The sequence below is a fragment of the Triturus cristatus genome, chromosome 7 (genome assembly GCF_964204655.1).
Source record: "Triturus cristatus chromosome 7, aTriCri1.1, whole genome shotgun sequence".
Lineage (NCBI taxonomy): Eukaryota > Metazoa > Chordata > Amphibia > Caudata > Salamandridae > Triturus > Triturus cristatus.
In genome coordinates, this window is record NC_140590.1 from 1,456,820,432 (window position 1) to 1,456,847,891 (window position 27,460).

A 27,460-nucleotide genomic window follows, 5' to 3' on the forward strand; every position below is an offset into this window, starting at 1 on the left:
AAAGGTTTGACATGTTGTAAACAGGGAAAGCGTGCCATATACATATTGCAGCCCGTGATGTATTATATGGTAGGCAGTTTCAGAGCCTATGTTCCCCTTCTTTTACCATTATTTTTAATTCTAGCATGTCTTCATTGTTATAGAGTCGTTAAAATAGGTTAGGTGGCTACATGCTCCTTACATATATCTGTGCGTATTCAGAAGACCACAGATTTAAATTGTAGAGATGCTTTTCATCGGCCAAGACCAATAAATTGAGTATCAATGAGTTGAGAAATTACAATACAGAATATTGAAATGCGAAGAGAGAATTTGGTATTTGCCGTAGACAAGCTGGTTAACGAACAAGCACCCAATTTTTTGTCCTCGTTGTTAAAAGAATAACTTCACATGAACGACCACATTTGTAGGTGTCACTAATAACGTTTTTGAGGCATTGCAGCCTTTTAGGGTAAGTTAAGCATATGGATTCTGGTTGCAGGGGCCAGAGTGTTCACAATTTTGGGCTTTCCGTTTCAAGCACAGAGCTCTGTTGTGTGAAATCTCAACTCAAAAGAGAGTTAGTGAATAAACGTAGGACACATGCTGCTTCAACATGTTTATCCTAAAAAACCGCTCTGCTCTTGTGTAATATCTGTGGATCTTGAGGGTTTATCTGGTGGTATGGTGAACTACTGCATCCACTTCAGGGATCTGTGTTTAACTCACAGTTGAAATTCTGCCAATTCAGCCTTTTTTTTCTGAGGTAGACAGAGTGAGTGTCATTGATTTGGACAGTACAAAAGATCAGTTATCTATCAATAGCGCTAGTGACCTCAATGGTGAATCTGCACTCTAGAAATACATCTGTTACATTATTATATTAAGCCTTATCCACTGTTATTGGTGGTGGGTGGAATGTTACCATCCAAAGAAGGAAGGTTTGGTAAAGACTTAGAGCCTGGGTCTTTATAAAAATCAAAATAAATTGCAAGACATAGTATCCACAAAAAACTAGTGGCTAATTTTATATTTTTGTTTAATTTGTAGTTTTATGTAGCAAATAGTTGGTCCATCTGGGTATCAGAGCATTGTACATTACATAATCCAGGATTCATGCGATAACAAGACAAGTAGTGCCAAGAAGTCCAGGTTAATCACAAATTGTAAACAACAGTTAATAAAATGGTAGTTTAACCAACATCAATTCCTCAACGCCTTATCTGATTTTTTTCTGAATAGTGTCTATAAATATGCTTATAGGGCTGGCTAAGCAGTCATTGCCCACTTAGGAGGGTGCTACTACTTCTTCCCTGCCCTCACCCCCTCACGCAAAGCTGGCGTAAATAGGACAAAATAAAATGATAACGCAAATTATTATCCTTTTGTTTTTCCTTTATTTCACTGCTAAAAAGCAGTGGGGCAACATTCCCCCGCCTTAGCGGATGAGCCGCCACTACCCTCATTGGCCTTCTATTCAGAGTCCTACGATGGAAGTCTCACTGAGTTCCCCACTGAGGCCCAGTTGGTGGCAGCTGATTCTTAATTTTTTTTGGGATGCCTAGGCACACCCACAGTGGTGGCTCCCTACCCTTTATGTATACATTGTTGTCTAGAGGGTCATCCTCGACAAGTGCCTCTTCGAATAAATACTTTTTTACCTAAATATGTTTGCAAACATTACCCACGGCCAACTCTGGTTCAAACATACACTAACATTTTTGTGCAGGTGTTATGGTAATGTAGTTTGCGTTCATCACAGGTGCACCAGCTGCTTAGGTTTATCTTTTTATGTGATGATGAACATTTATCAAATAGAAGGTTCCCAGTTTAACGTTTTTACTGATTTTTCCAGATCAATGCAGATAGAAAACAGTGCGTTTCCTTTTAGAGTTACTTTCCATGTTGTCTTTCATCAATTCCAGGCCAACAGTTGAACAACTAAACAGCATGGGGAATTAAAAAACAAGATGTGATTTCGGTAGATAAAGGCATATGTCAAAATACTTTTGTAGTAGAAAGTTAATATTTACCTGTGTGTGTATTGTCATGTTATATTACCCTGCCTAATTGGCTAAAACATGACACACATCAAAATATGAGTGCACGTTTATCTGATAAAAAAGTGGAAATATATGATTTTACAACCTTATGTATTCACAAAACACCAAAATAAATATGGATAAATACCTTTAAGATAGCCAAAAATAAATATGGAGAAATACAAATGAAAATACAAAAACAAATAACCATAACACCTGGAGCCCAAATCATATAGTACAAATGGCATTTGGAAAATGGAGGATAATTGCAGGCCACAAAGTATAATCCCATCAACTACTCCTTCCTTCTCATTCTTTTTATGCAAAGTATTTAGCAAATCTAAATAGCCTCCCATGGAAGAAGCCTCTTATTGTACCATGTTTCTACTGCAGGCATGGTTTCTGTGTTCTGTCTGTTTCAGGAGTTTCAAGAATTACATTTTATTATGCACATTGTTTAGTGTCAAGCCAGTGACACTTGTTTTTCCACTGAATTGTGTTTTATATATGCTCTGATTTTTGCCCAGTGGCCCTATTAGAGGTTGCCTTTTGCTTAGCGGGATTACTGGATGATTGTAATATTACTGTATCTTGTGTTTGTGTTTTGTGTACCTTCCACATTATCTGACCTGTCTGTACTTTGAAAATATTCTACACATAAATATTTATTTGGGATTTTTTACCCCCCACCCTTTCTTGAGTTGGATCTTGGGCATGGTCATATACGTCTACCTAGAGTGTCAAAAACTGTTATGTTATCCTCTTCTTTCTCTTATGGGCTGTGTACTTTGAGTGCTGTTTGCTAGGGATCCTGAATGTTTATTCATTTAGATAGTTCAATGGACTCTGTAAGTCCTCATCATGGGCAACCCTTTCTTAACATTGTCTAAAAGAGTATACCATTTCTTTCTAAATTGATTGATGTGTATTAACGTGTACGCAATCAAACTTGTTGCAATTTTCATTTTAACTCAGACAATCAATATAGGGCTTGCTGATGTCATTAAAATTTAGATTTTTTTCTGCTTCTGTATTTTTACTCAATTTTAACTCATAAAGTTCCTTATCCTAATGTTTTGGACACTTGTTCATTCCTGTTACACCAAATATTTATCTTCGAACTCACTTCTTTGAGATAATGTGTAAATTTCCCCCTAGGCTTCCATTGAACATCATAGCCCTTCTACCCAGGCTTCAGCTGGTCCAGCAGAATATTCACTCTTCTTATCTGAAGTTGGTGAATAGTTCCTTGAGGTCTGTTTTGAACCAAATAGAGCCCATTCTCAGGTACTGCGACTCCACCAGAGCTATCTGTGGTTCGGCAATACCAGTCTGAAACCTTTTCATAATTCTGCATCTTTCCATATTTGTTTCGGTATCTCCCACATCCCATGAGGTCCTTTGACTGGAACATAAGTGAGTCTATGACCATTTGTCAAAGTTATATTCAACACATTGGTTCATGTTTCTGTGTCATTCATAGGGTCTTTGTATTTCTGATACCTTTTCGTATGGTACTTCAGCTTTGCTTTTATCTTTTTTTTGGGACAATGATCCCACTCAGATGGTTCTGCATTTGATGTCTGATGGATTCACAGTGAGTCAATCTATTAGAAATTGCAGATTGGTGATGCCTTTCCTTCTTCTTTCTTCACATGGTACCTTGCAATACTTGAATGTAATCCAGCAAATTGCCAGATATTTATGTGGTGTTCTCCCATTAAAGCACGCAAACTGCAAGATGGTAAAAGACAATTTTGAATGTCTTTTCCTTTGTGAATGTTTCCTAGGCTCAGTTTGAATGGCGAGGAATGTAGTTTTGGTCTCTTTGATTTAAATTTTACACATGTAAAAAGTCTTATTCTTTTGGGTTAAGCGTCTTTTAATGCATTTGTGATATAGATAATAATGCTCACAGCAATAATTTTCAAAACAAAAGATCTTATTTTTAATATATCATAATATTTGTGTTGTTCTTGGAAAACTGTGAGAAATCCTGGGTACTCAGTTAGACAATAATCCACAATTGGTAGCTAATTTATGACAAATTCGCCCCCACTATATATTATGGGCCTTTCTGCTCAAACACTGAATTCCATCTCAGTGCACCCATTGCCATGGTCCTGTACATCTTTTGGGTTCCTCCTACCCCATTTATCCTTCCTGTACCTCAACTGTGTGTTGATTCTTTGCTTCATCGGTCTTGTCCTAGCATTAATTAGTGTTGGTGCCTACTCCCCATGTTGATTACTTTTCAGAGATTCCTCCACAAGGTGATGGACAGCAGAGGGAACAAGGATGTCATGAGGGCTCTGAAGGTCAGCACCCCTGGCGAGGTCAGTATCCATATGGTAACCAATGAGAGCCCAGTACAAAATTCACAACTCCCAGCAACTGCCTTCATCAGCTCAGGTACTGTGCAAGGTAATATGGGAAACAATTTCTTTCCATCTTGACTAGAAGAAAAGTATTTCCCATTTAGAATATGACATGGTGAGAACAAACACTGTCATAGAAGACAGATCACATCTTTAAGTTACATTAGTTACACCAGTAACACATTTTGTGATGCATGACAAAAAGTAGTATAACACAAAGAGGCATAGCAGAAAGGCTTACAATCTGAAGGCATTTGGTATCATAAGAAAATGAAGAAATCAAAATATACAGTACCATTAACAAAAGTGACAATATATTTTAGGTAATGATGACAAAAGATAAATAACATTGTAAATGTATAGATATTTATTCATTTATTGAAATGGTTATGGCCTGTTATTAGGATTTGGGTAAGGGTTATAATAAGGGTTTAAGTAAAGTAAAGGTTAGGTTTAGGACTGTGGTTTAGGTGTATGATCAGTATTACAAGAAAATCGAGTTAGAATTAGACACAGGGAAAAGTTAAGGTGTTCAAATGCATTGCTATATTTACATTTACATGTTAATTGCTTTCTAATTCTTTAAGAACTTCTCATTACTTGGATTTCAATGATGCTTCCACAGAGTAATGCAGTGAAATCTCCAAAGAAGTTTTCCCATCAATGTCTGTTCTTTTTTAACCAACTGTGCTTTTTAAAAATGTTTTCCTTGCCACCGGCTAGCGTCAAAAATCCTTTGCTGTCCTTACCCTGATATTTTAGATTGTTTTTGGGAAGAGTGAAAGGTGACTGTGCAGTCATGGAGTCTGGCCCCAACACTGAAAGGAAGTTGCGGTTAACATAATTGGATTGCTTCAAAGAAGCCCTTCTCCCTTCTTTGTATTTCTTATTTTTTTAATTCTGCCTGCATTGTTGCACTTTTCAATATACAAAACCAAGCACACACTCCAATATTCCTCAGTGCAACATAGAAAAAGGTTGTTACCGAAACGCGTCTGTTTTGTGAGCGTGTGAAGTTTCTGTTAATAAATTTACGGAAACGGCCCCCCGCGAGTGCTGTCTTTCTCCAAAGAAATTGAATGAGAGAAGGGGAGTTGCAGCGGTAATAGATATGCGGGTACACCCCCGCACTGAGAAAGCACCCGCCTGAGAGTGCACCTGACTGGTGTTTGGGAGCAGTAATATATATATATATATATATATATATATATATATATATATATATATATATATATATATATATATATATATATATATATATATATATATATATATATATTTATCTACTGGCGGTCGCCAGTAGATAGTTATAGTTAGGACCGCGTTTCCATAGGAAATCCGCAACATTCTATTTTGAATAACTTTGGCGCCGGTCGACGAATCCTCGCGAATTTTTCAAAATAGGTGGGGCGCTACGCTACGCTCCTTCCCTGAAAGTCTCGGGGGGATTCGTCAAGCGGGGGCTGAGAAAAAAGGGGGGTCCCAAAACGCGTTTTTCCCATGCATTTTTCCATAGGACCTTTAGACAGGGCTACAGCCCGAACGGCTGAACAGAATTACTAGAAATTTGGCAGAGAGGTAGTCCTCAGGTCAAGGAAGTGCCTTTTGTAGGTTTGGTGTAAATCTGTTCAGTAGATTCTGAGAAAATAGCCTTTAAATCAATATATATATCTGAGCCAGCTTACGGTGCGCTTAAGGTACGCTTACCATACGCGTACGGTGGCGTGCGCAAGCGCGATTCTGATTGGCTCTTAGATCTTAGTAAACATTCGAATCGGCCGAAACCAGGAAGCGGCGGCCGCCATTTTCTCTCTCGCACTGAGAGTGATGTTTAAAATATAAAGCACAAAAACATGTAAAGGGGCTGTTTAGACAGCTCCCACACACATAGCAATGTTGAGGGAGTCCCCAAAGATCCCCCAAGGCCAAAAACGGAATATTAATTTTTTCGCTAATTTCGCCGATTACGCTTACCGTACGCGTACGGTAAAAAATTATAAAAAAAAAAAAATTATCCATACTCTCCCCACCCCGTGTGCAATTTGTGCCCGAAGGGCACCAATTGTGCATGGCTTATTAAAGATGAGTTAAACTAAAATATTAAAAAAAATAATAAAAAAAAAAATTATCCACACTCTCTCCACCCCGTGTGCAAATGGTGCCCGAAGGGCACCATTTGTGCATGGCTTATAACATATACGAAAAATTAAAATATTACCTTTCAAAACGAAGTGCATCATATGTCCTCCATGTGCGCACGGTGCGCGAAGTGCATCGTGCGTACATGGCCCATCTAGCGTAACGTGGGCACGCGGTGCGCGTAGCGCACCGCGTGCCCACCGTGCGTGCACGGCACTAACTGCGTAAAGTGGGCACGCGGTGCGCAAAGCGCACCGCGTGCTCACTGTGCGCGCACGGTGCGCGAAGCGCACCGTGCGCGCACGGAACGAACTGCGTTAAGTGGGCGCGCACGCCACGAATGGCGTAAAGTAACTTAGCATTTAAAAAAACGTACAAATTCACTGAAAAAACCATAGGTTTCACACACGTTATAGTTAGGAATTAGCATTTAAAAAACCTTGCAAATTCACTGAAAAAACCATAGGTTTCACACATGTTATAGTTAGCGGAAATTTTACTGATAAAAAACCAATGAAATTCCCCCGTTATAGTTAGTGCAGGCAACTATAACTCACGCGACCGCAATCTTCTGCTGATGACATATGTGTCTTTATGAAAAAAAAATATTTGTAATATATGTATAGCTAAAAATGTATGGAAGAAGACATGGGCAAATAAGTGTCTAAATACAGTATTAGCATCAGCAGAGGATTGCGGTCGCGTGAGTTATAGTTGCCTGCACTAACTATAACGGGGGAATTTCATTGGTTTTTTTATCAGTAAAATTTCCGCTAACTATAACATGTGTGAAACCTATGGTTTTTTCAGTGAATATATATATATATATATATATATATATATATATATATATATATATATATATATATATATATATATATATATATATATATATATCCTTCAAAGTGTGTCCCGTGCTCGGGGATGCACTCCATCACAGGCGAACTCACAAAGTCCTTTTCATTAGGGGAACCGGCAGTTGCATTGCTGAGCTTATTTTCGGCCTAACATGTTTCAGAGCCCCCAGCTCCTTTCTCAAAGGCAGTCCTCAGCCTCGCGCAAACAAACAACGTGCACTCGTTTTTTTCTTCATTTAAATACCTTTAATAGGTTGCAGGTGAGCCATTTTGCTAAGGATTCTGGTATCCCATTTTGCTAAGGATTCTGGTATCCGTAGTGCACATTGCATTAATTTTAACCCTCCAGTGGGTGTTGCACGACTGGGGAAATTATTCAAAGTTTTTCAACCCTCCAGTGGGCCCCAGCTGCTCAAATGCACGGTTTAATTTAAAGCACAGTGATGTCGCATACAGGTAACAGTCTAGTCTTTACCTTGCGCCCCATTTTCCTTCTTGGGTGGTGCTGTCCCCCACGGCCTGGACCGCCGTGTAAAACATCCTTCAAAGTGTGTCCCGTGCTCGGGGATGCACTCCATCACAGGCGAACTCACAAAGTCCTTTTCATTCAACCCTCCAGTGGGCCCCAGCTGCTCAAATATTTGAATAATTTCCCCAGTCGTGCAACACCCACTGGAGGGTTAAAATTAATGCAATGTGCACTACGGATACCAGAATCCTTAGCAAAATGGGATACCAGAATCCTTAGCAAAATGGCTCACCTGCAACCTATTAAAGGTATTTAAATGAAGAAAAAAACGAGTGCACGTTGTTTGTTTGCGCGAGGCTGAGGACTGCCTTTGAGAAAGGAGCTGGGGGCTCTGAAACATGTTAGGCCGAAAATAAGCTCAGCAATGCAACTGCCGGTTCCCCTAATGAAAAGGACTTTGTGAGTTCGCCTGTGATGGAGTGCATCCCCGAGCACGGGACACACTTTGAAGGATATATATATATATATATATATATATATATATATATATATATAGCAGGTTCTTAGTCCTTTGATTCTGTGAACTAAGAAAGGATTGCACTCACTCGTAGTTGTATTTATGGAAAGGACTTTATTCTTGCCAAACCCAACGCGTTTCGCCTCTGCAAAAAGGCTTGATCACGGGATATATAATTATCGGCTGGATCCTGCCGAATGGTTTATGCACCGCCCTGAAAACGGAGCGCCTACGTCACACAGGGATCCGTCCTGGATATATATATATATATATATATATATATATATATATATATATATATATATATATATATATATATTATCTACTGGCGGTCGCCAGTAGATAGTTATAGTTAGGACCGTGTTTCCATAGAAAATCCGCAACATTCTATTTGGAATAACTTTGGCGCCGGTTGACGAATCCTCGCGAATTTTTCAAAACTAATGGGGCGCTACGCTCCGCTCCTACCCTGAAAGTCTCGGGGGGATTCATCAAGCGGGGGCTGAGAAAAAAGGGGGGTCCCAAAACGCGTTTTCCCCATGCATTTTCCCATAGGACCTTTAGTCCGAGCTCCAGCCCGAACGGCTGAACAGAATTACTTGAAATTGGGCAGAGAGGTAGTCCTCAGGTCAGGGATGTGCCTTTTGCAGGTCTGGTGTAAATCTGTTCGGTAGGTCCTGAGAAAATAGCATTTAAATCAATATATATATCTGTAGGCGCGCTCCGTGCGCTTACGGTAAGCTTACCATATGCGTACGGTGCCGTGCGCGAGCTCAATTCTGATTGGTGGTTACATGACTGTAAACATTCGAATCGGTCGAAATCAGAAAGTATCGGCCGCCATTTTCTGTCTCTCGCACTGAAAAACAAAGGTTGATAACATGAAAAGGGGGCAACGAAGAGAGTTGCAGACCCCCTAGCGTTCGTCAGGGGGTTCACGAAGGACCAAAAAGTATGAAAAATAAATTTAATAATTTTTTTTAAAAAATCGCGGAGTGCGCGTACGGTAAGCTTACCATACGCGTACGGTAAAAAAAAATTACAAAAAAAAAAAGAATTATCAATCACATTTAATATATAAATCTAAGGACCCCAAGGGAGAAAAAAACAATTGATATTTTGTAAAAAATGGCGAAGCGTGCACGGTACGAAATGCGCAACGTGGGCGCTCGGTGCGTGAAGCGCACCGAGTGCCCACAGCGCGCACACGGTACGCAAAGCGCACCGTGTGCGCAAAAATTAAAAATAAATACATGACTTAGCATTTAAAAAAACGTACAAATTCAATGAAAAAACCATAGGTTTCACACACGTTATAGTTAGGAATTAGCATTTAAAAAACCTTGCAAATTCACTTAAAAAACCAGAGGTTTCACACAAGTTATAGTTAGCTGTACATTTCACTCGTAAAAAACCAATGAAATTCCACGTTATAGTTAGATCAGGTAACTATAACTTGCGCGACCGCAATCCACAATGTGTCATTTCAGATGTCATCATTGATGTCATGAGTGATGTCACTGACCATGTCATAAGTGATGTAATATGTGACGTCATCAGCAGTTTATTGTGGGCGCGCAAGTTATAGTTACCTGATCTAACTATAACGTGGAATTTCATTGGTTTTTTACGAGTGAAATGTACAGCTAACTATAACTTGTGTGAAACCTATGGTTTTTTAAGTGAATATATATATATATATATATATATATATATATATATATATATATATATATATATATATATCAAAAAACCATAGGTTTCAGGGGCGTTATAGGTAGCTGAACATTTCCCTCGTACAAAACCCTAGAAATTCCCCCGTTATAGTTAGTTCAGCTAACTATAACTCGCGCCCCCGCAATGCACTGCTGATTATGTCACATATTACATCACTCATGACATGGGCAGTGACATCACTGATGACATAACTGATGACATCTCAAATGACATACTACATATGTGAACGGCAGTTTATATGTATGTTGGAGTACAGAAATAACTATAACTGAGAGTGTGTGATAGTGTGAGTGGCTGTATGGATGAGTGTATGCTTGTATCATTGATTGTATAAGACCATAAGAATTTGCTAGTATTTGTATGAGTAATTGAGCTTGTACGTGTATAATTGTATAGGTGAGTAAATGGCAGTGTGATTAATTACTTGCATGACTGAGTATATGTGTGAGTAACTCTATGGATGAATAGCTGTGTGGGAGTGTCTATATAGGTGTATGAGTGCATATGATAGTCCTGTACTGAGTGACCATAAGTATGATTGACTGTACAGATAAGTGAGTGGATGAGTGTTTAGACCTAAGAGTCAGTGATGGGGTATGTACTTATTGGTGTTGGATTGTCTATGGTTTTGAGAGTGGCAGTATGTCATTTAGAGTGGGTGTATGAAAGGTTATATTAGGGTGTGACAAGAAGCATCAAATGATCACATGAATGACATCAACAGTGATGTCATCAATGATGTCATTTGAGATGTCATCAGTGATGTCATCAGTGATGTCACTGACCATGTCATGAGTGATGTAATATGTGACGTCATCAGCAGTGCATTGCGGGGGCGCGAGTTATAGTTAGCTGAACTAACTATAACGGGGGAATTTCTAGGGTTTTGTACGAGGGAAATGTCCAGCTAACTATAACGCCCCTGAAACCTATGGTTTTTTCAGTGAATTTCAAAGTTTTTTTAAATGCTTATTTCTATCTATAACTGATCTCTAAAGCTATGATGTTTAATGATTTTCATTGGATTTCTAAATTTTTCTATTTCAGTGTGTCAATTCCTTTAATTATGTTGTTTTTTTTAAATCACAATTTTTTTAACTTCTTTTTTCAATTAGTGCTTTTAAAAATTAAAAAATATTATTTGTTTTTAATGTTTTTTTAAAAATTTTAATTTTTTTTAAAATATTTTTTTATATTTTTAAAATATTTTGTAAACTATATTTTCAATACTTTATTATTTTTTTAAATATTTTTTGGGGATTCGCGCACCCTATGCGCACCTTTCTTGATCCCTGCGCGTAAGCATCTGTGTACGGTATGCGTTGGGTACGTATTTTTGTGCGCAATTGCAATGCGACTGGTACGCGACTCCAAGCCTTGTTTTTGTGCAGGAAGACACACCTTCCTGCACAAAAACAATCAGAAAAAACACTTTTCTTCTTCAATGTATGCTGAACATTTTATCATGCATTGAAGATTACAAAATGAGGAGAAATTAAAACAACTCTTCTTGTTGTGCTTTCCTACACCAATTGGAGAATGGTGCAGTATTCACAAACATATCAAGATTAATGATTTCCGATAAATCTGGAGATGTGTCTTGTTCTATGAGTATTCAGTGCAATCACGCACAACAACACTTATAGAACACCCTTTCAACGAAAAGTGGTGTGTATGATGAGGTTGTATTTACATGGAGTAGAAAAAGTACACAGAGTGCTTTTTCCTCTCTTTGTAAATATGAAAGAGTGTCTTGCGCAATAACTATGTTACAAAAAGTGACATATTTCTGTTTGGAAAATTGCTTGCGAATGATAGAAGGTAAGCACAGAGTTTTGTCTGCAAAGATGCTCAAAGAAGAATGATTGAAATGATTGTGGTCCTTCAATAGGTACAATGGGAAATATTATGAACCACTCAAATCTGTTTTTTTGGAGGTCACATGATATCCGTTGACAGAGAGATTTCAAAACTACATAGGTATAAACAGAGTGTTTTGAAAAACGTATTCTGCCCAGTCTGCATATTAATACGTAGTTAAACTTACCATCACAGTAATAGAAATTAAAAATGGTACACATTTTTTTCAGATGTTTTTTGTAATGTAAATTGGGGTAAATTGCTTATTTTAGAACTAGGATCTGTGAAAGAAAAGAAAAAATAGTTATAACATGTAATAATACATTTTTTACAACACAGGATAATTTAAACAAAGTAATTTGTTAGCCTTTTTTAGCTGTTCTCAGAATATATTGAATTTCACTAGAAATAGTGATTCCAATCGTACTCATCAATTAACAGTGGGCAAAAAAAACAATCAAAAAGATTGTTTAAAAAAAAACAACATGCTATTCTCAGTAAAGTACCAGAAAATGTAAATCATACATATATAAAATGCTTATGGCTAACAACATTTTATAACTTTAAATTATAAAAACTGTAAATGTTGTCGCTTTAAAACTTTCACCGAGTCAATGAGCACCAAAAAGTCCATAATTCAAACATATACCTTTCCTTGAGGCCAAATGGTATTTTTGCACTCCTTTCTATGTAAATTGTCCAATGGTAATCCTATTAAATTATAATAATAAATTCCTCAGAGAGTGAATTATCTTCCTAAAACTTTGACTTTAAAAACATTAGGTAGGAATTTGGTAATTGCCTAGGCAAACGATGTTTGAAAACCAACTGGGAATCATTACAAAGTGGCCAGCCTTTGTCACATTTTAGATATGCAGTGTAATGTCCAGATGTTGTGGAAGGACCATCATGGAAAATTATTGCAATTGCTACAAAAGTCCTTCCTGATATTGATAGTTGTGTTGCTACAAATTGCCTTATTAAAGTATCCAATTTTCTTCCATCAGTTGTACAACGTTGCATCGTTAAAATGATGTATTGTCCATATTTTGTTAAAAATAATGTGGATAACATTTCTGATTTACATTGGTTACACTCCATGTTTTGATTTGCACCTTTAACTAATTTATTGAAAGACACTGATTTACAGTCTGGTAATGTTAGATACAGAAATCTTTCAGTGTCTACATTAGTGCTTCATGTATACATGCAATTTTCACAATGATGTTCCTATTTGTAAGAAAGGCCAAAAATATTTTCTATTTCTACACCTTCATTTTCAAAAATGGTAAGCATATACATTAAAAATTCCTGAGCATCTTGTTGGATATTTTGTGTAAATTGTGTAGAACCAGAACACACATCCAAAAGATTACGAACATCTGAAACAGATTGTATTTTACTTGTATCTGTTGTCAATTTTTCATAAACAGAATGCAACAGAGAACAAAATCTTTTTTGCAGATTCTGCATAGTTTGTTCTTGCAAACCTTCAAGATAAAAAACAACATTGACCACTACATTAGCATAGCAGTTGACACCTGAACTATTTTCAAAGTGATAACCAACAATCTCTTCAATAGTGTCCTTTTTCTTTTTCCTTGCAATCACAACATTAGCTTGTTCTTTTCCCTTCTCTACACCTTCAGTACAGATATTCTCAAACCTTCTTTTTCGACCAACCACATGCTTTTCAAATACAGGATATTGACCTAAATTGGGTGTGTACGCCCTTCTTAACCTATTATACTCTTTTACACAGTTTGCATCTGCAGTAAACTTTGTCTCATCAAAATCAATCAAAAACAAACCAGATAATGTTCTGACTCGCGACAAAGCAACATATGCCATACCCTCTTTAAATACGGTAGATCCAATATTCACCAATGCACTGTCTACACTTAATCCTTGAGATTTATGAATAGTCACTGCATATGCCAGAGAAAATGGAAATTGTTTCCTACGGACATTTAAATCTTTAACAAGCAAAAAACAAACTGAACAATGACCAATTTCTTTAACTTCTTCAATCTGATCAAATTTAATTTTTAAAAATTCAATTCCTTCTTTTTTTCTGATAATTAACAACATCCACAACTTTACCCATTGCTCCATTAACTAAACCTTTTTCTACATCCAAATTACGCTTTAAAATTACCCGACAGTTTACACATGCATATAGTGTCTTTTCTAAACCAGCTGTTTTAGATATTTTTTTTCCTAAAGAATCCAGTTTTGTTTTCAACTTTCCCGTCAAAATAATAGTGATTCCTTCATGCTCTATTTTATCGATGGCTTCCATTTTTATGATTTGTTCATTTTCCAGTTTCAATAGTTCTTCGTTGAATATAGAACACTCGTGCAGTGTTGGCATTAAGCAGATCACTGATTTATTTTCTGCATTTTTCATGTACATTTTCTCAGGAACTACATTTTCATTTGGAAACAAATTGGAAAGTAATCGACTCTCCAAAGCTTGTTTGCCATGTTCTGTCAGAATTACCATTCTTATATCTTGAAGAATACTTCCATATTCAGCATCATTTGCCTGTCGCATATTTGTTGTCAGTTCTTTGTATTCAAAATATGTCAAAATGTTCACGTTACCAACACTACCAAGAGACTTTCTGGTATCTTCATGTGCAAGTGTTTTAAATACCGGTTGTCCTTTTACCGGAGTCAGTTGCAGTAGATCTCCAAACACTTTGACGTGTTTTCCTCCAAATAAAACATCATACTCTATTTTAAGAATTTGCTGCATTCTTAAATGCACAAAGGCAAGCATCAAGTTTGAGACCATGCTTATCTCATCAATAATGAGAAGTTTCATTTTCTTCAGGACTCTTGAAACTTCACAACAAGCTTCTCCAGATAGCTTGTGGTATTCCAATTTGTTCTCATGCTCTACTGGTAGCATTAGTAAACAATGTAAAGTAATTCCTTTACTGTTATGTGCTGCCAACCCAGTTGGAGCAGTGACAACACAAGAGAAATGCGACTCAGTTGTTGTCTGCAGATAACTTGTAATTAATTTATTAAGAAACTTTTTCCTGTTCCAGCTTGACCACTCACATACATTCGGATAGGTTGAAATGATGTACATGAGCACCCTTTCTTTTCATGAAGTAATCCATGGTCAATCTGCTCTTTCACTTGTTGATATATTTGTTTCTGTTCAACATTTAGTTGTTCTTCCAAGTTTCCTACCTGTATTACATCTTCTTGAGCTTGATACATTGCTGTTCCCACCTCATTCATGGCAACTGCTGCTTCATTTTCAACAATTGGTTGTCCTAGTGGATCTTGACTCAGTGCAGCAGAACTTTGACTGTCTTGAGAACTGTCTCTAGCAATCTCAGCTGCAATTGTAGCTTCTTGATCAATTTCTTCATTCAAAATTTTCACATAATTTGCAAAAGCACTGCATTGTATGGTATCTTTACAAGCATTAAATGAATCTTCATAGCTCTGAAAATCTCCAAGTAATTCCATTCAATTCTTTATTTCGGTTATAATAACCATAAAAGAGTACCATACAATAAAAACAATCATTATGACAAAAATGCAGCATTTCTGGTGGGAACAAATAATCCATACATAAATACAATATACAATATAAAAAAAATTTTAAATATCAATTTATACACAATGTTTTAAAATAGGGATAAAAAAAAGGGGTTATTTTTTTAAAAATTTTTTAAGAACCAGGCTTAATGATGATACCATTACATTTTTTGACCATTCCTTTTCCTAATTATCGCAACACTAAATAAAAAACGACTCAGGCTAAATACTATCCTCTGTGATGAGTCGCCCTTAAATATTCTTTCCCCATCCTGGATACGACGAAGACCCAAGTTTAAACAAATAGGTTTGATCCATTTTATCCTTGGCCGCATATATGCAGGGCATATGAAAAGAACATGGGTCTCATCCTCCTTAGCGTCCATATCGCACAATTTGCACAGGTCTGATTTATTATTATTATTATTGGGCGCCCATTTTGATGTTCTGGAGCTAAGTTGCAAAATACCATAGCGATACTTTAAATACAGTGATTTAGCCAGAGGGGGTTCAATTTCATCCATAAAGTTTTCAAATTTGCTTCCACATTTAAAATTTAAAAATTTTAGGGTCAGTGGTCCAAGATTGGGGTTATATAAAACAGAGTTATTAATATAGTCCCAATATGTGACCTTCAGCAATTTTTTAGAAGAATTGGTTAGTGAATCCGGATCTGTCCAAAAGTTGCGTAAGCCCAGCTTTGTGAACCAGTTTTCAATATACGCTAACCAAACCAACTGAGTAGCATTCTTTATTTGGATTATTTCCTTCAGTGCGTCTCTATAGTCTGCAAGCTCATCAGTTGACCACAGGCGCACCCAGTACAGTAGTGGGCGTAAATGAGCTTGATCGTCCAAGTGACGTATATTCAAATCCCAAAATAGCGGGACAAGAGGGGTGCAACCCGGAATCGCTAAGAGTTGCCTCAAAAAACTATTTTCTTGGACTGAAAAAGAATCTCGTGGTACATGGCCCCATAGTTCTGCCCCATATAGGGTGGCTGATTGAACTTTATATTTAAAAAGTTCAATTGCAGGTGATATTGCTTTAATAGGGCTACTTTTAAACTTCCTAATTATAGGGGCTTTATTTTGTATTAATGTTAACCTCGATTTTTCTATTTGGGGTTTCCAGTTCATTTTGGTGTCAAGGGTGATACCCAGATATTTAAAATTATTCACTTGTTCAATCTTTTCCTTATTTACATTAAAAACTTTGTTAAACCCTCTGTGGGGGTTAATCGCCATAACTTTCGTTTTAGAAGCATTAATTTCAAGGTTTTTGTCCAAGCAGTATTCCCGAAATTTATTCAAAAGATTTTGTAGACCATTAGGTGTTTGGGAGATTAAAATCGTGTCATCCGCAAATAATAAGGCCGGAACGGCTTGACCACACAACTTGGGAGAGTCATGCTCGCAGCCCAAGAGGGTTTCAGGGATGTCATTTACGTAGAGAGAAAAAAGAGTTGGTGCCAGAACACAACCTTGTCGGACACCTCTCTTTATATTTATTCTCTCCGATAGCTCTCCATTTGGCCCCCACCTTACTCTTGCATAGTTACCTTCGTGTAGCCTAATCAATTGGTGGCAGATCTCCCCGGGGGCGCCCATATCCCTCAGCCTTTTCCATAACTGCCCCCTGGGAACCAAATCGAAGGCCGCTTAAAGATCCACGAAGGCTACGTATAGATGGGATTTCCTTATGTTGATATATTTCCATATTAAACATAAAAATCTAAAAACCTGGTCTACTGTACTAATTTTGGCTCTGAAACCTGCCTGGTATTTGGTGAAAATAAAATGATCCTCGATCCACATATTCAATTTATTGAGGAGTTGGCGCGCATAAATTTTTTGCAAGACATCTATCAAACTGATAGGTCTGTAATTTGATGGATTGGATCTATCCCCCTTCTTAAAAATGGTCACGATTTCTGCACCCTGCCAGGTTTCTGGAATTGGGGCACCTCTTGCGATGTCATTACTAAGTAGATTAATATAGGGTGCCCACAGATTATTCTCGTGTTTCCAGAGGTCCCCAGGAATTTTGTCTGGTCCTGGGGCTTTGCCTTGTTTAACTAAATTAATGGCTAGTATGGTATCTGCCAAGCTAAATGTTAGCGTTGAATCACAAGTGTTTTGCCCTGGGTATTCGTTTGTCATTACTTCCTCCTCCCCTACACATAAGTATAATGAGGAGAAGTGTTTGACCCAGACCTTTTCTTCTAGAAACCTATCTCTGGATTGCACACCTTCTTTGGTGCCCTTAGCTATAAGGTTCCAGAATAACGTTTGATCTTTTGATTTACAAGCTTGAAGTAAATCTACCCAAACTTGTTCATCCCAAGATCTTTTTGCAATTAAAATAGTGTTTTTATAAAATTTTCTTTTTTCTCTCAAGATATTTATTTGCTTCCCTTTTATGGCCTTTATTAGTTCTAGTTTAGCCTGCCGGCAGGCTTTGTTATACCAAAGGCTCTCCTTAGGCCGGTTATTCCGACAGGCTTGGCCTATATTAACCTCTTTTGAGAGGACTTTCCTAAGTTGCTGCATCAGATTCCTATGTACTAATGATACCGAGCATTCCTCAGTGTTAATGTTATCTAAGGGCGACATAAATTTTACGTAGAGTGCATAGATTTCTCTAATTGTATCGACATTGGCCATTACAGCAGGCCATTTTAGAGACCTGCAATTGTTAAGACTCCAAGGGCTCATAAGTGGAAATATAATCACTAGGTGTCAGTACCTTAGGGAGTGTGAACAATGAGCCAGTGATAGTCAAAGAAAGAGGAAAGTGATCACTTTCAGTACGGTTATCCACATTCAAATCTATGAGCATTGGCCATAGATTCAAGGAGACCAGTATGTAGTCAAGATGGCTAGTAGAGCAACCTCTTTCAAAGGTCGGTTTGCTTGGGCAATCAGAAGGGAGTCGGCCGTTACAGGAGCGTATGCCATGTTCCATAGTCAATGTTAACATCTGCAATGAGCCATTTGTGCACGGTGTTATGTAATTTGCGTCAATGCTAGGGATGTCATAGGCCTTGTCTTCTTCGCCATGGATATCATCTAGCCCCGTAATGGGTTCAAAACTCCTATTAAGGTCTCCTCCTATAATCAACATAGTTTTGTGGTCTAAACTGCGGATAAAACCATCTAGTTGGGCTATTGTATCTGATTCCTTATTTGACGGATGGGGTCTGTTGTAAATATTAATAATACACATTGCCCGTCCTTTAGCGTCATTGAATTTTATAGCCAAAATATCAGGGCTATTGGAATCCACTTGTGTAAAGTCAATACCCAGCGTGATTCTTGCCCAGATTATCAAACCGCCAGACGGTCTACCTTTATTTAAGTGTGATGCTGCTATATGGAATGACCTGTACCCTACTTTAAAAGAGTGTTCTACCCCCCATGTTTCTTGGAACAAGATAAGGTCCGCTTTGCTGATATAATTGTGCCAAGCAGGGTCAGACAGATTTTTCTTTATACCAGCAATATTCCAAGAGATTAACTTGACCACAACTTCCCTAGTACTGTCAGGTTGGCCCAAGTCTATATTTGTAACATCACCAGTTCTTATTATTGGTGAATTGATATTCCCCACTTCTGTTTGCAGGGTTAGGTTGTTATCCTGTTTGGCTATGTCCCTAGTGTTACATCCATCCATAGTTGCCTTAATGGATTTAGCAATAATATCATCCTCTTTATCGTAACTTACATCAAGTCAATTTGTCTCATCTAACCCATATAGCTCAGAGAAGCGATTATTTATGGGTATGTTGAAAAAGTTGACAGGCCCCCACGGCGTAACTTCATATGCCGTGCTTGCCCGGCATTTATATGTACGGGTAGCCTTCTCACTGTAAAAATAATTAAGATTTTTTATTCTAATAGGGCCCTTGTCATTGTAGTATTCATCGTTACAAACTAGTGCCACTACATTTCTATCTCTAAAGTTGACTATAATCGTGTCTCCTTGTATGTCTTTTGCCTTCCTACCTATCCAGCCAACCCTTCTGACAAACAGTATCTCCCCGTTTAAGTGTCTAGGGATCGGCCTGTTAGTATTCAACCAGAATAACACTTTATTCTTTAGCTCTTGGTAGGATTCTACTTTCCCATTTTTCAATTCAGGGACGCCAGTAAGTACAATTGTGTAGGGCAACGAATCTGGTGGTAAGTCAATTGTTACTGAAGGAGTTTTTATACTTCCTTCGTGCTTATTTGTTGTTTTTTCTGTGCTTTGTGGTATAGCAGCTTTTCCCTTCGTAAGCTTCCCTGCACTAGATGTTGGAGTTTTAGCACGTTTTACTAACTTTTGTTGGTTACAATTCAGCCCTTTTCAATTTAGTACCTTGGTTGATTGAACTGTGAGTCCTGTACTTACAGCACTTCCAACACTTATAGTGTTTGCCGAATCAACATAGGAAGAAGGTAGGTCCTCTGTTCTCCCTCTAACTTCTACCTTTATCAGGTTCTTTAGGGAAGTAAAGTTATCAAGAGTTAACTGTCCCAGTTTCTCCAGCTTTTCGTCTACCAATTTAATCCTTTCAAGGACTGGCAAAATCATTGACCTAACGATGTGCTCTATGTGTGCCAATGACCCATAGACACCCTCATTAGAAGCAGGAGTTATGGTTCCAGTAGGACTACCTGTAGTGATAATTTTAGTAAAACGCCCTTGGTTATCATTGGGCCTTACAGGTATCCTTTTTTTATGGGAGGTCTTTGCTTAGGGATTTCCGAATCTTGGGTTTTAAATAGTTTAGGTTCCCTCCCTTTTTGTACAGCTTCTATTATTTTCCTCTTCGAAGCCCCACCAGTTCTTACTCGATTAACAATACGTCTATTAGTTGTTTTGAGCAGAGGGGTTTTGCTCGTTAGGGGTGGCTCTCTATATGGCCTCGTGTCATTTTGATTATGGTGGCAAATATTCCCATTTGCTGGCAAGGGTGGGGACCCATCTAAAACGATAAGGCTCTCACTCTTGTTCAATGACGTACATAGGGAGAGGGCTGAGTCCTCCAAGACCACTGGATTGGTTACTGGATCGTATATCTCTACGAATGTATCCTGGTGCTGTGTGATTGGTATGTGTTGCGCACTAGTTACACTTGTTGCAGATAATGGTGTTACGGGGGGAGGATTATTTAAAAAAGGGATGTTGCGGCTACCCTCAGCTCCTGGGAGACCTACATAAGAGTCCAGAAATGTAGATCCAGGTGAGACTATTGGCTGTTCGTCAGAGGAAGGGTTTAGCGAAGCTAGGCGCATATTAGGGGGAAGTGATAAGCGCCTCTCTGTGCTCTCTATGGCGGTTACAACAACGCCTATCGTTTTCTGCAACATCCTATCGATCGCAGTCAAGCTCGGCAGGGGGACCTTACTGCCTTTATTTTGCATTTCTATAGATCGTTTCTTCATGATGGCTTTTTTCCCCATTAGTCAGGTGCCAAGTCAGTCTCCTAGATGGTACAACAATGATACAGTGATACCTTGTCAATAGGGACCTGGTTGAGCAGGGATGTACCTCAGTAGATTTTAGGGAGTGGGCCCCAGCCCAGCCTCCTCCGGCCCCGGACGGCCACAGACGGTCCCGCCCTTGTCCCGGGCTTCTCCCGGCGCTACCCGCGCGCGATCCCGCGACGCGGGAGCAGCACCGTGATTTGAAGCGCCTCCTGGCGCGAAACGCTCGGTCACGTGGTTCGTGACCGCTGGGGCACCTGGGTCTTGTGGTTTTTTGGCAGCCGGTCTCCCCACTGCGGCCGCACGAGATGGAAGTGCAGCGGCGGGAGACCGGGACAGCAACAGGTGGCAGACAGCAAGAGACAGTGTCAGGCAGGCAGCGCAATCCTCAGGGACAACCAAGTAAGTAAAGTCAGAGACTAGTAATTCCAGTTCTGAACGCCACGGTTTGAACATTTGTAAAAGGGCTAAAGAGTAAAATTCACTTTTATCAGCAGTGTCACAACTCAGTTTCCTGTGATTAATTAAATTTCCTTTCCTTTGTTTCACCAGACATCCTTCGGAACCAATCACTGCATATTTTCCATCATTGATGTTCTTTGTAGTATTCCGTTTAAAAGTGTAGTTTTGCAGCACTTCATAGAGACACATGTTCTCAAGATGATGACTTCTGTTTGGGTAATATGTGTCCAACATATTCGTTTTCAAAATATCTGTACTTTCTGGTTTTTTTCTGCTAAATATTCAATTTCTTGAACAGATTTCAGTACCCGATTTCGCATTGCTGCAAGACCTAGACTCACCCAAATGATTATTCTACTTTTGGAATATAGACTTGCAGATGATAGCCGATCTGAGCATTCATATGCTCCAATTTCACGATGCGATAACATCTTCAAACTTAAACTGTATAATTTCTTACTTAGAGTCTTCTCGTGAGAAATCTCTTCCCACATTTCTTTCAATTCCGTCTTTTCTGATTTAGTAATGTAGAACGTTACATATCGAGCAACAGCAATGGAATTGTCCGCAACATACTAAGGTGCCGATTCGGATCCTGGAGAAACCGGGTACGAACCGTCGGACGGAGCATTTTCTCCGTCCGACTCGTACCCGGTGAAAAAACATCACAAAAATGCAAGTACGATTCGTATGGAAACACCATTTCCGTGTGATCCGTACAAAACACCGACCGACTAAAATATACATACAAATGTGATCCGGGAAAGCGCCGACGTGACGTCGGGACGCATGCAGGCTGCGTTTCACGAACCAGGAAGTACGATCCGCACCGACGTCACCACGCACGGATAAAATTCTCCGCCTGCCAAAAACTGCCGGGAAATCAGGACGACGCGTGCAAGGAGCACCTGTACGTGACGGACAGCCATGGACCCGAACCTACGTGTCATCTCAGCTCTCATAGCAGTCCACCTGCTCTACAGGAACCGACGCAGACGCCGCAGAAGGTCAGAACAACACCCAGGGGCAAAGGGGGGGCAGGGGCAGGACACAAAACCCCCACCCAAGTCACAAATCATACATGCCCTGGACATACCTGACCTTCAGGGCCTGGTCACTTCGAGGGGGTGGGGGCGTGTCCAGCAACGGAAGTGGATGTAGATGCGAACCGGCAACACAACAAGTCTGGTACGTACCGTACCCACGCCTTAAGAGCGTGGGTACGAGTCGTACCACGCCCACCCCTACGTCACCCCAATAATGGCGGTACAGCCCGTACCCACGTTCCAAAGGCCTGGGTACGGGCCGTACCCCCACCCGTGTATGTACGGCGCGTACCAACACCCCACCCGTGGATGTACGGACCATACCCACACCTGCGTACGTATCGAGCGTACCCCCACCCCAACAGTGTATGTATGGAGCGTACCCCCACCCCAATAGTGTATGTATGGACTGTACCCACACCCGCGTACGTATGGAGCGTACCCCCACCCCAACAGTGTATGTATGGAGCATACCCCCACCCCAACAGTGTATGTACGGACCGCACCCCCACCCGTGTATGCATGGAGTGGACCCAGACCCACGTATGTTCGGAGCGTACCCCTACCCGTGTATGTACGGACCGTACCCACACCCGCGTACATATGGAGCGTACCCACACCCCAACAGTGTATGTATGGAGCGTACCCCCACCCCAACAGTGTATGTACGGACCGTACCCCCACCCGTGTATGCATGGAGCGTACCCACACCCGCGTATGTTCGGAGCGTACCCCCACCCGTGTATGTACGGACCGTACCCACACCCGCGTACGTATGGAGCGTACCCCCACCCCAACAGTGTATGTATGGAGCGTACACCCACCCCAACAGTGTATGTACGGACCGTACCCCCACCCGTGTATGTATGGAGCGTACATGGCCAGACACAGGAGGGGTGGGTGCAGAGTCCCCCGCAGCAGTGCCCAGACACAGGAGGGGTGGGTGCCTATCACTCCCAGCAGTGCCCAGACACAGGAGGGGTGTGTGCAGAGTCCTCCCAGCAGTGCCCAGACACAGGAGGGGTGGGTGCAGAGTCCTCCCAGCAGTGCCCAGACACAGGAGGGGTGGGTGTAGAGTCCCCCCAGCAGTGCCCAGACACAGGAGGGGTGGGTGCCTATCACTCCCAGCAGTGCCCAGACACAGGAGGGGTGTGTGCAGAGTCCTCCCACCAGTGCCCAGACACAGGAGGGGTGTGTGCAGAGTCCTCCCAGCAGTGCCAAGACACAGGAGGGGTGGGTGCAGAGTCCTCCCAGCAGTGCCCAGACATAGGAGGGGTGGGTGTAGAGTCCCCCCAGCAGTGCCCAGACACAGGAGGGGTGGGTGCCTATCACTCCCAGCAGTGCCCAGACATAGGAGGGGTGTGCGCAGAGTCCTCCCAGCAGTGCCCAGACACAGGAGGGGTGTGTGCAGAGTCCTCCCAGCAGTGCCCAGACACAGGAGGGGTGGGTGCCTATCACACCCAGCAGTGCCCAGACACAGGAGGGGTGTGTGCAGAGTCCTCCCAGCAGTGCCCAGACACAGGAGGGGTGGGTGCAGAGTCCTCCCAGCAGTGCCCAGACACAGGAGGGGTGGGTGTAGAGTCCTCCCAGCAGTGCCCAGACACAGGAGGGGTGGGTGCCTATCACTCCCAGCAGTGCCCAGACACAGGAGGGGTGTGTGCAGAGTCCTCCCAGCAGTGCCCAGACACAGGAGGGGTGGGTGCAGAGTCCCCCCAGCAGTGCCCAGACACAGGAGGGGTGGGTGCCTATCACTCCCAGCAGTGCCCAGACATAGGAGGGGTGTGCGCAGAGTCCTCCCAGCAGTGCCCAGACACAGGAGGGGTGTGTGCAGAGTCCTCCCAGCAGTGCCCAGACACAGGAGGGGTGGGTGCCTATCACACCACGCAGTGCCCAGACACAGGAGGGGTGTGTGCAGAGTCCTCCCAGCAGTGCCCAGACACAGGAGGGGTGGGTGCAGAGTCCTCCCAGCAGTGCCCAGACACAGGAGGGGTGGGTGTAGAGTCCTCCCAGCAGTGCCCAGACACAGGAGGGGTGGGTGCCTATCACTCCCAGCAGTGCCCAGACACAGGAGGGGTGTGTGCAGAGTCCTCCCAGCAGTGCCCAGACACAGGAGGGGTGGGTGCAGAGTCCCCCCAGCAGTGCCCAGACGCAGGAGGGGTGGGTGCAGAGTCCTCCCAGCAGTGCCCAGACACAGGAGGGGTGGGTGCCTATCACTCCCAGCAGTGCCCAGACACAGAAGGGGTGTGTGCAGAGTCCTCCCAGCAGTGCCTAGACACAGGAGGGGTGGGTGCAGAGTCCTCCCAGCAGTGCCCAGACACAGGAGGGGTGGGTGCCTATCACTCCCAGCAGTGCACAGACACAGGAGGGGTGTGTGCAGAGTCCTCCCAGCAGTGCCCAGACACAGGAGGGGTGGGTGCCTATCACTCCCAGCAGTGCCCAGACACAGGAGGGGTGTGTGCAGAGTCCTCCCAGCAGTGCCCAGACACAGGAGGGGTGGGTGAAGAGTCCTCCCAGCAGTGCCCAGACACAGGAGGGGTGGGTGTAGAGTCCCCCCAGCAGTGCCCAGACACAGGAGGGGTGGGTGCCTATCACTCCCAGCAGTGCCCAGACACAGGAGGGGTGTGTGCAGAGTCCTCCCAGCAGTGCCCAGACACAGGAGGGGTGGGTGCAGAGTCCCCCCAGCAGTGCCCAGACACAGGAGGGGTGGGTGTAGAGTCCCCCCAGCAGTGCCCAGACACAGGAGGGGTGGGTGCCTATCACTCCCAGCAGTGCCCAGACACAGGAGGGGTGTGTGCAGAGTCCTCCCAGCAGTGCCCAGACACAGGAGGGGTGGGTGCCTATCACTCCCAGCAGTGCCCAGACACAGGAGGGGTGTGTGCAGAGTCCTCCCAGCAGTGCCCAGACACAGGAGGGGTGGGTGAAGAGTCCTCCCAGCAGTGCCCAGACACAGGAGGGGTGGGTGTAGAGTCCCCCCAGCAGTGCCCAGACACAGGAGGGGTGGGTGCCTATCACTCCCAGCAGTGCCCAGACATAGGAGGGGTGTGTGCAGAGTCCTCCCAGAAGCGCCCAGACACAGGAGGGGTGGGTGCAGAGTCCTCCCAGCAGTGCCCAGACACAGGAGGGGTGGGTGTAGAGTCCTCCCAGCAGTGCCCAGCCACAGGAGGGGTGGGTGCCTATCACTCCCAGCAGTGCCCAGACACAGGAGGGGTGGGTGCAGAGTCCTCCCAGCAGTGCCCAGACACAGGAGGGGTGGGTGCCTATCACTCCCAGCAGTTCCCAGACACAGGAGGTGTGGGTGCAGAGTCCCCCCAGCAGTGCCCAGACGCAGGAGGGGTGGGTGCAGAGTCCTCCCAGCAGTGCCCAGACACAGGAGGGGTGGGTGCCTATCACTCCCAGCAGTGCCCAGACACAGGAGGGGTGTGTGCAGAGTCCTCCCAGCAGTGCCCAGACACAGGAGGGGTGGGTGCAGAGTCCTCCCAGCAGTGCCCAGACACAGGAGGGGTGGGTGTAGAGTCCCCCCAGCAGTGCCCAGACACAGGAGGGGTGTGTGCAGAGTCCTCCCAGCAGTGCCCAGACACAGGAGGGGTGGGTGCAGAGTCCTCCCAGCAGTGCCCAGACACAGGAGGGGTGGGTGTAGAGTCCCCCCAGCAGTGCCCAGACACAGGAGGGGTGGGTGCCTATCACTCCCAGCAGTGCCCAGAGACAGGAGGGGTGGGTGCAGAGTCCTCCCAGCAGTGCCCTGACGCAGGAGGGGTGGGTGCAGAGGCCCCCAGCAGTGCCCATGGAAAGAAAAAGGGTGGAGTACCCACAGATCCAATGGCCATAATTGTCAGTCAGGTGCACAAAGACCCTGCAGTACATGTAATACATGTGTGCGAGGCTGGGAGTACACACATGCATACTGCCTAAAAGGGAACAAGTCCACATGAAGTCATGTCAACAGACTACATACACAAGTACTGTGATCACCAAGGATGCCACGAATGATGCAGCTGGAGACATCGCTCTGCATGCATGGCCAAAGTTGAAGGGGTCCGTCACACACCCAGCTAATGTAGACACAGCTCAGCACAACATATTGGAAACACCCTGCAGGGAAGATGTCAGGGTACACAGAGGAAGGAACACACCTTGGGACAATTTCACCATGCAGTAACTGCTTACATGAACAAAGAAACTTAGCTAACACCTTGTGATGGCACACAGATACCAGGGTCCCCCCTATGACCAGCACACTACTACATTTCCCACACACCCAACACATGATCACCACCCATGTAGCAGCCCCACCAACAGCAATACCAGAAAAGCAGTAGTGTTCTAAGGAAAAAAAATGGCTTTATTCAGCATGATCAAAAAATGATTGTGTGGATAAAGTTCAATATTTACAAAGCCCATAGGGCAGTCCATAAGTCACAGCTGGATGGGGGACACAGTGGGACGCGTGTCCCCTAGCTTACCTGCACAGTTCAGACCACCCTGTCTTCCACGGAAGGACCAGGCACCGCAGGGACAGGAGGGGCAAGGGCAGGCGTTGTGGGTGCAGGGACAGAGGACTCCACAACAGGGGGTGGGGCAGCGCCAAAGGAGGTGGTGAGGATGGCGCTGCACACGTCAGCAAGGTCCCCCAGCGTCTCCCCTGCACCCGAAGGAACCACATGCCCCAAGGAGGGGGGGTGGAGGAATGGGTCGCAGCGCCACTGGGGGAGGGTGTGGACAGGGGGGGGCACTCAACTACCCTGACCGGGGACTCCTTTGCCCGCTTGCAGGGTGGTGTCACTGTTGGGCTCAGGGACAGAGCGGCCATGAAGGAATCTTTGCTGGATTCGTGGCCAGGAGAGCTGAGGGGAGTGGATTTGGAGGGAGTGGATTTTGCGGAATGCGGACTCCCACTCTGGCTGCGTGACTTATGTTTGCCCCCCGACCCAGTGGGTGT

General features: G+C 42.8%; 1 protein-coding gene across 3 annotated transcripts in view; it reads left to right on the forward strand.

Moving 5' to 3' along the window:
- Positions 1 to 27,460, forward strand: part of L3MBTL1 (L3MBTL histone methyl-lysine binding protein 1) — a 501,211-nt gene that overhangs the window by 72,174 nt on the left and 401,577 nt on the right. The window contains exon 2 of one of the 3 annotated variants that reach the window (XM_085619211.1): positions 4,280 to 4,445. In XM_085619211.1, coding sequence (XP_085475337.1) covers positions 4,298 to 4,445 — 148 coding nt within the window. In that variant the 5' untranslated portion in view covers positions 4,280 to 4,297. The remainder of the gene's footprint in view (positions 1 to 4,279; positions 4,446 to 27,460) is intronic. The other 2 variants (XM_085619212.1, XM_085619213.1) reach the window with 2 other exon arrangements.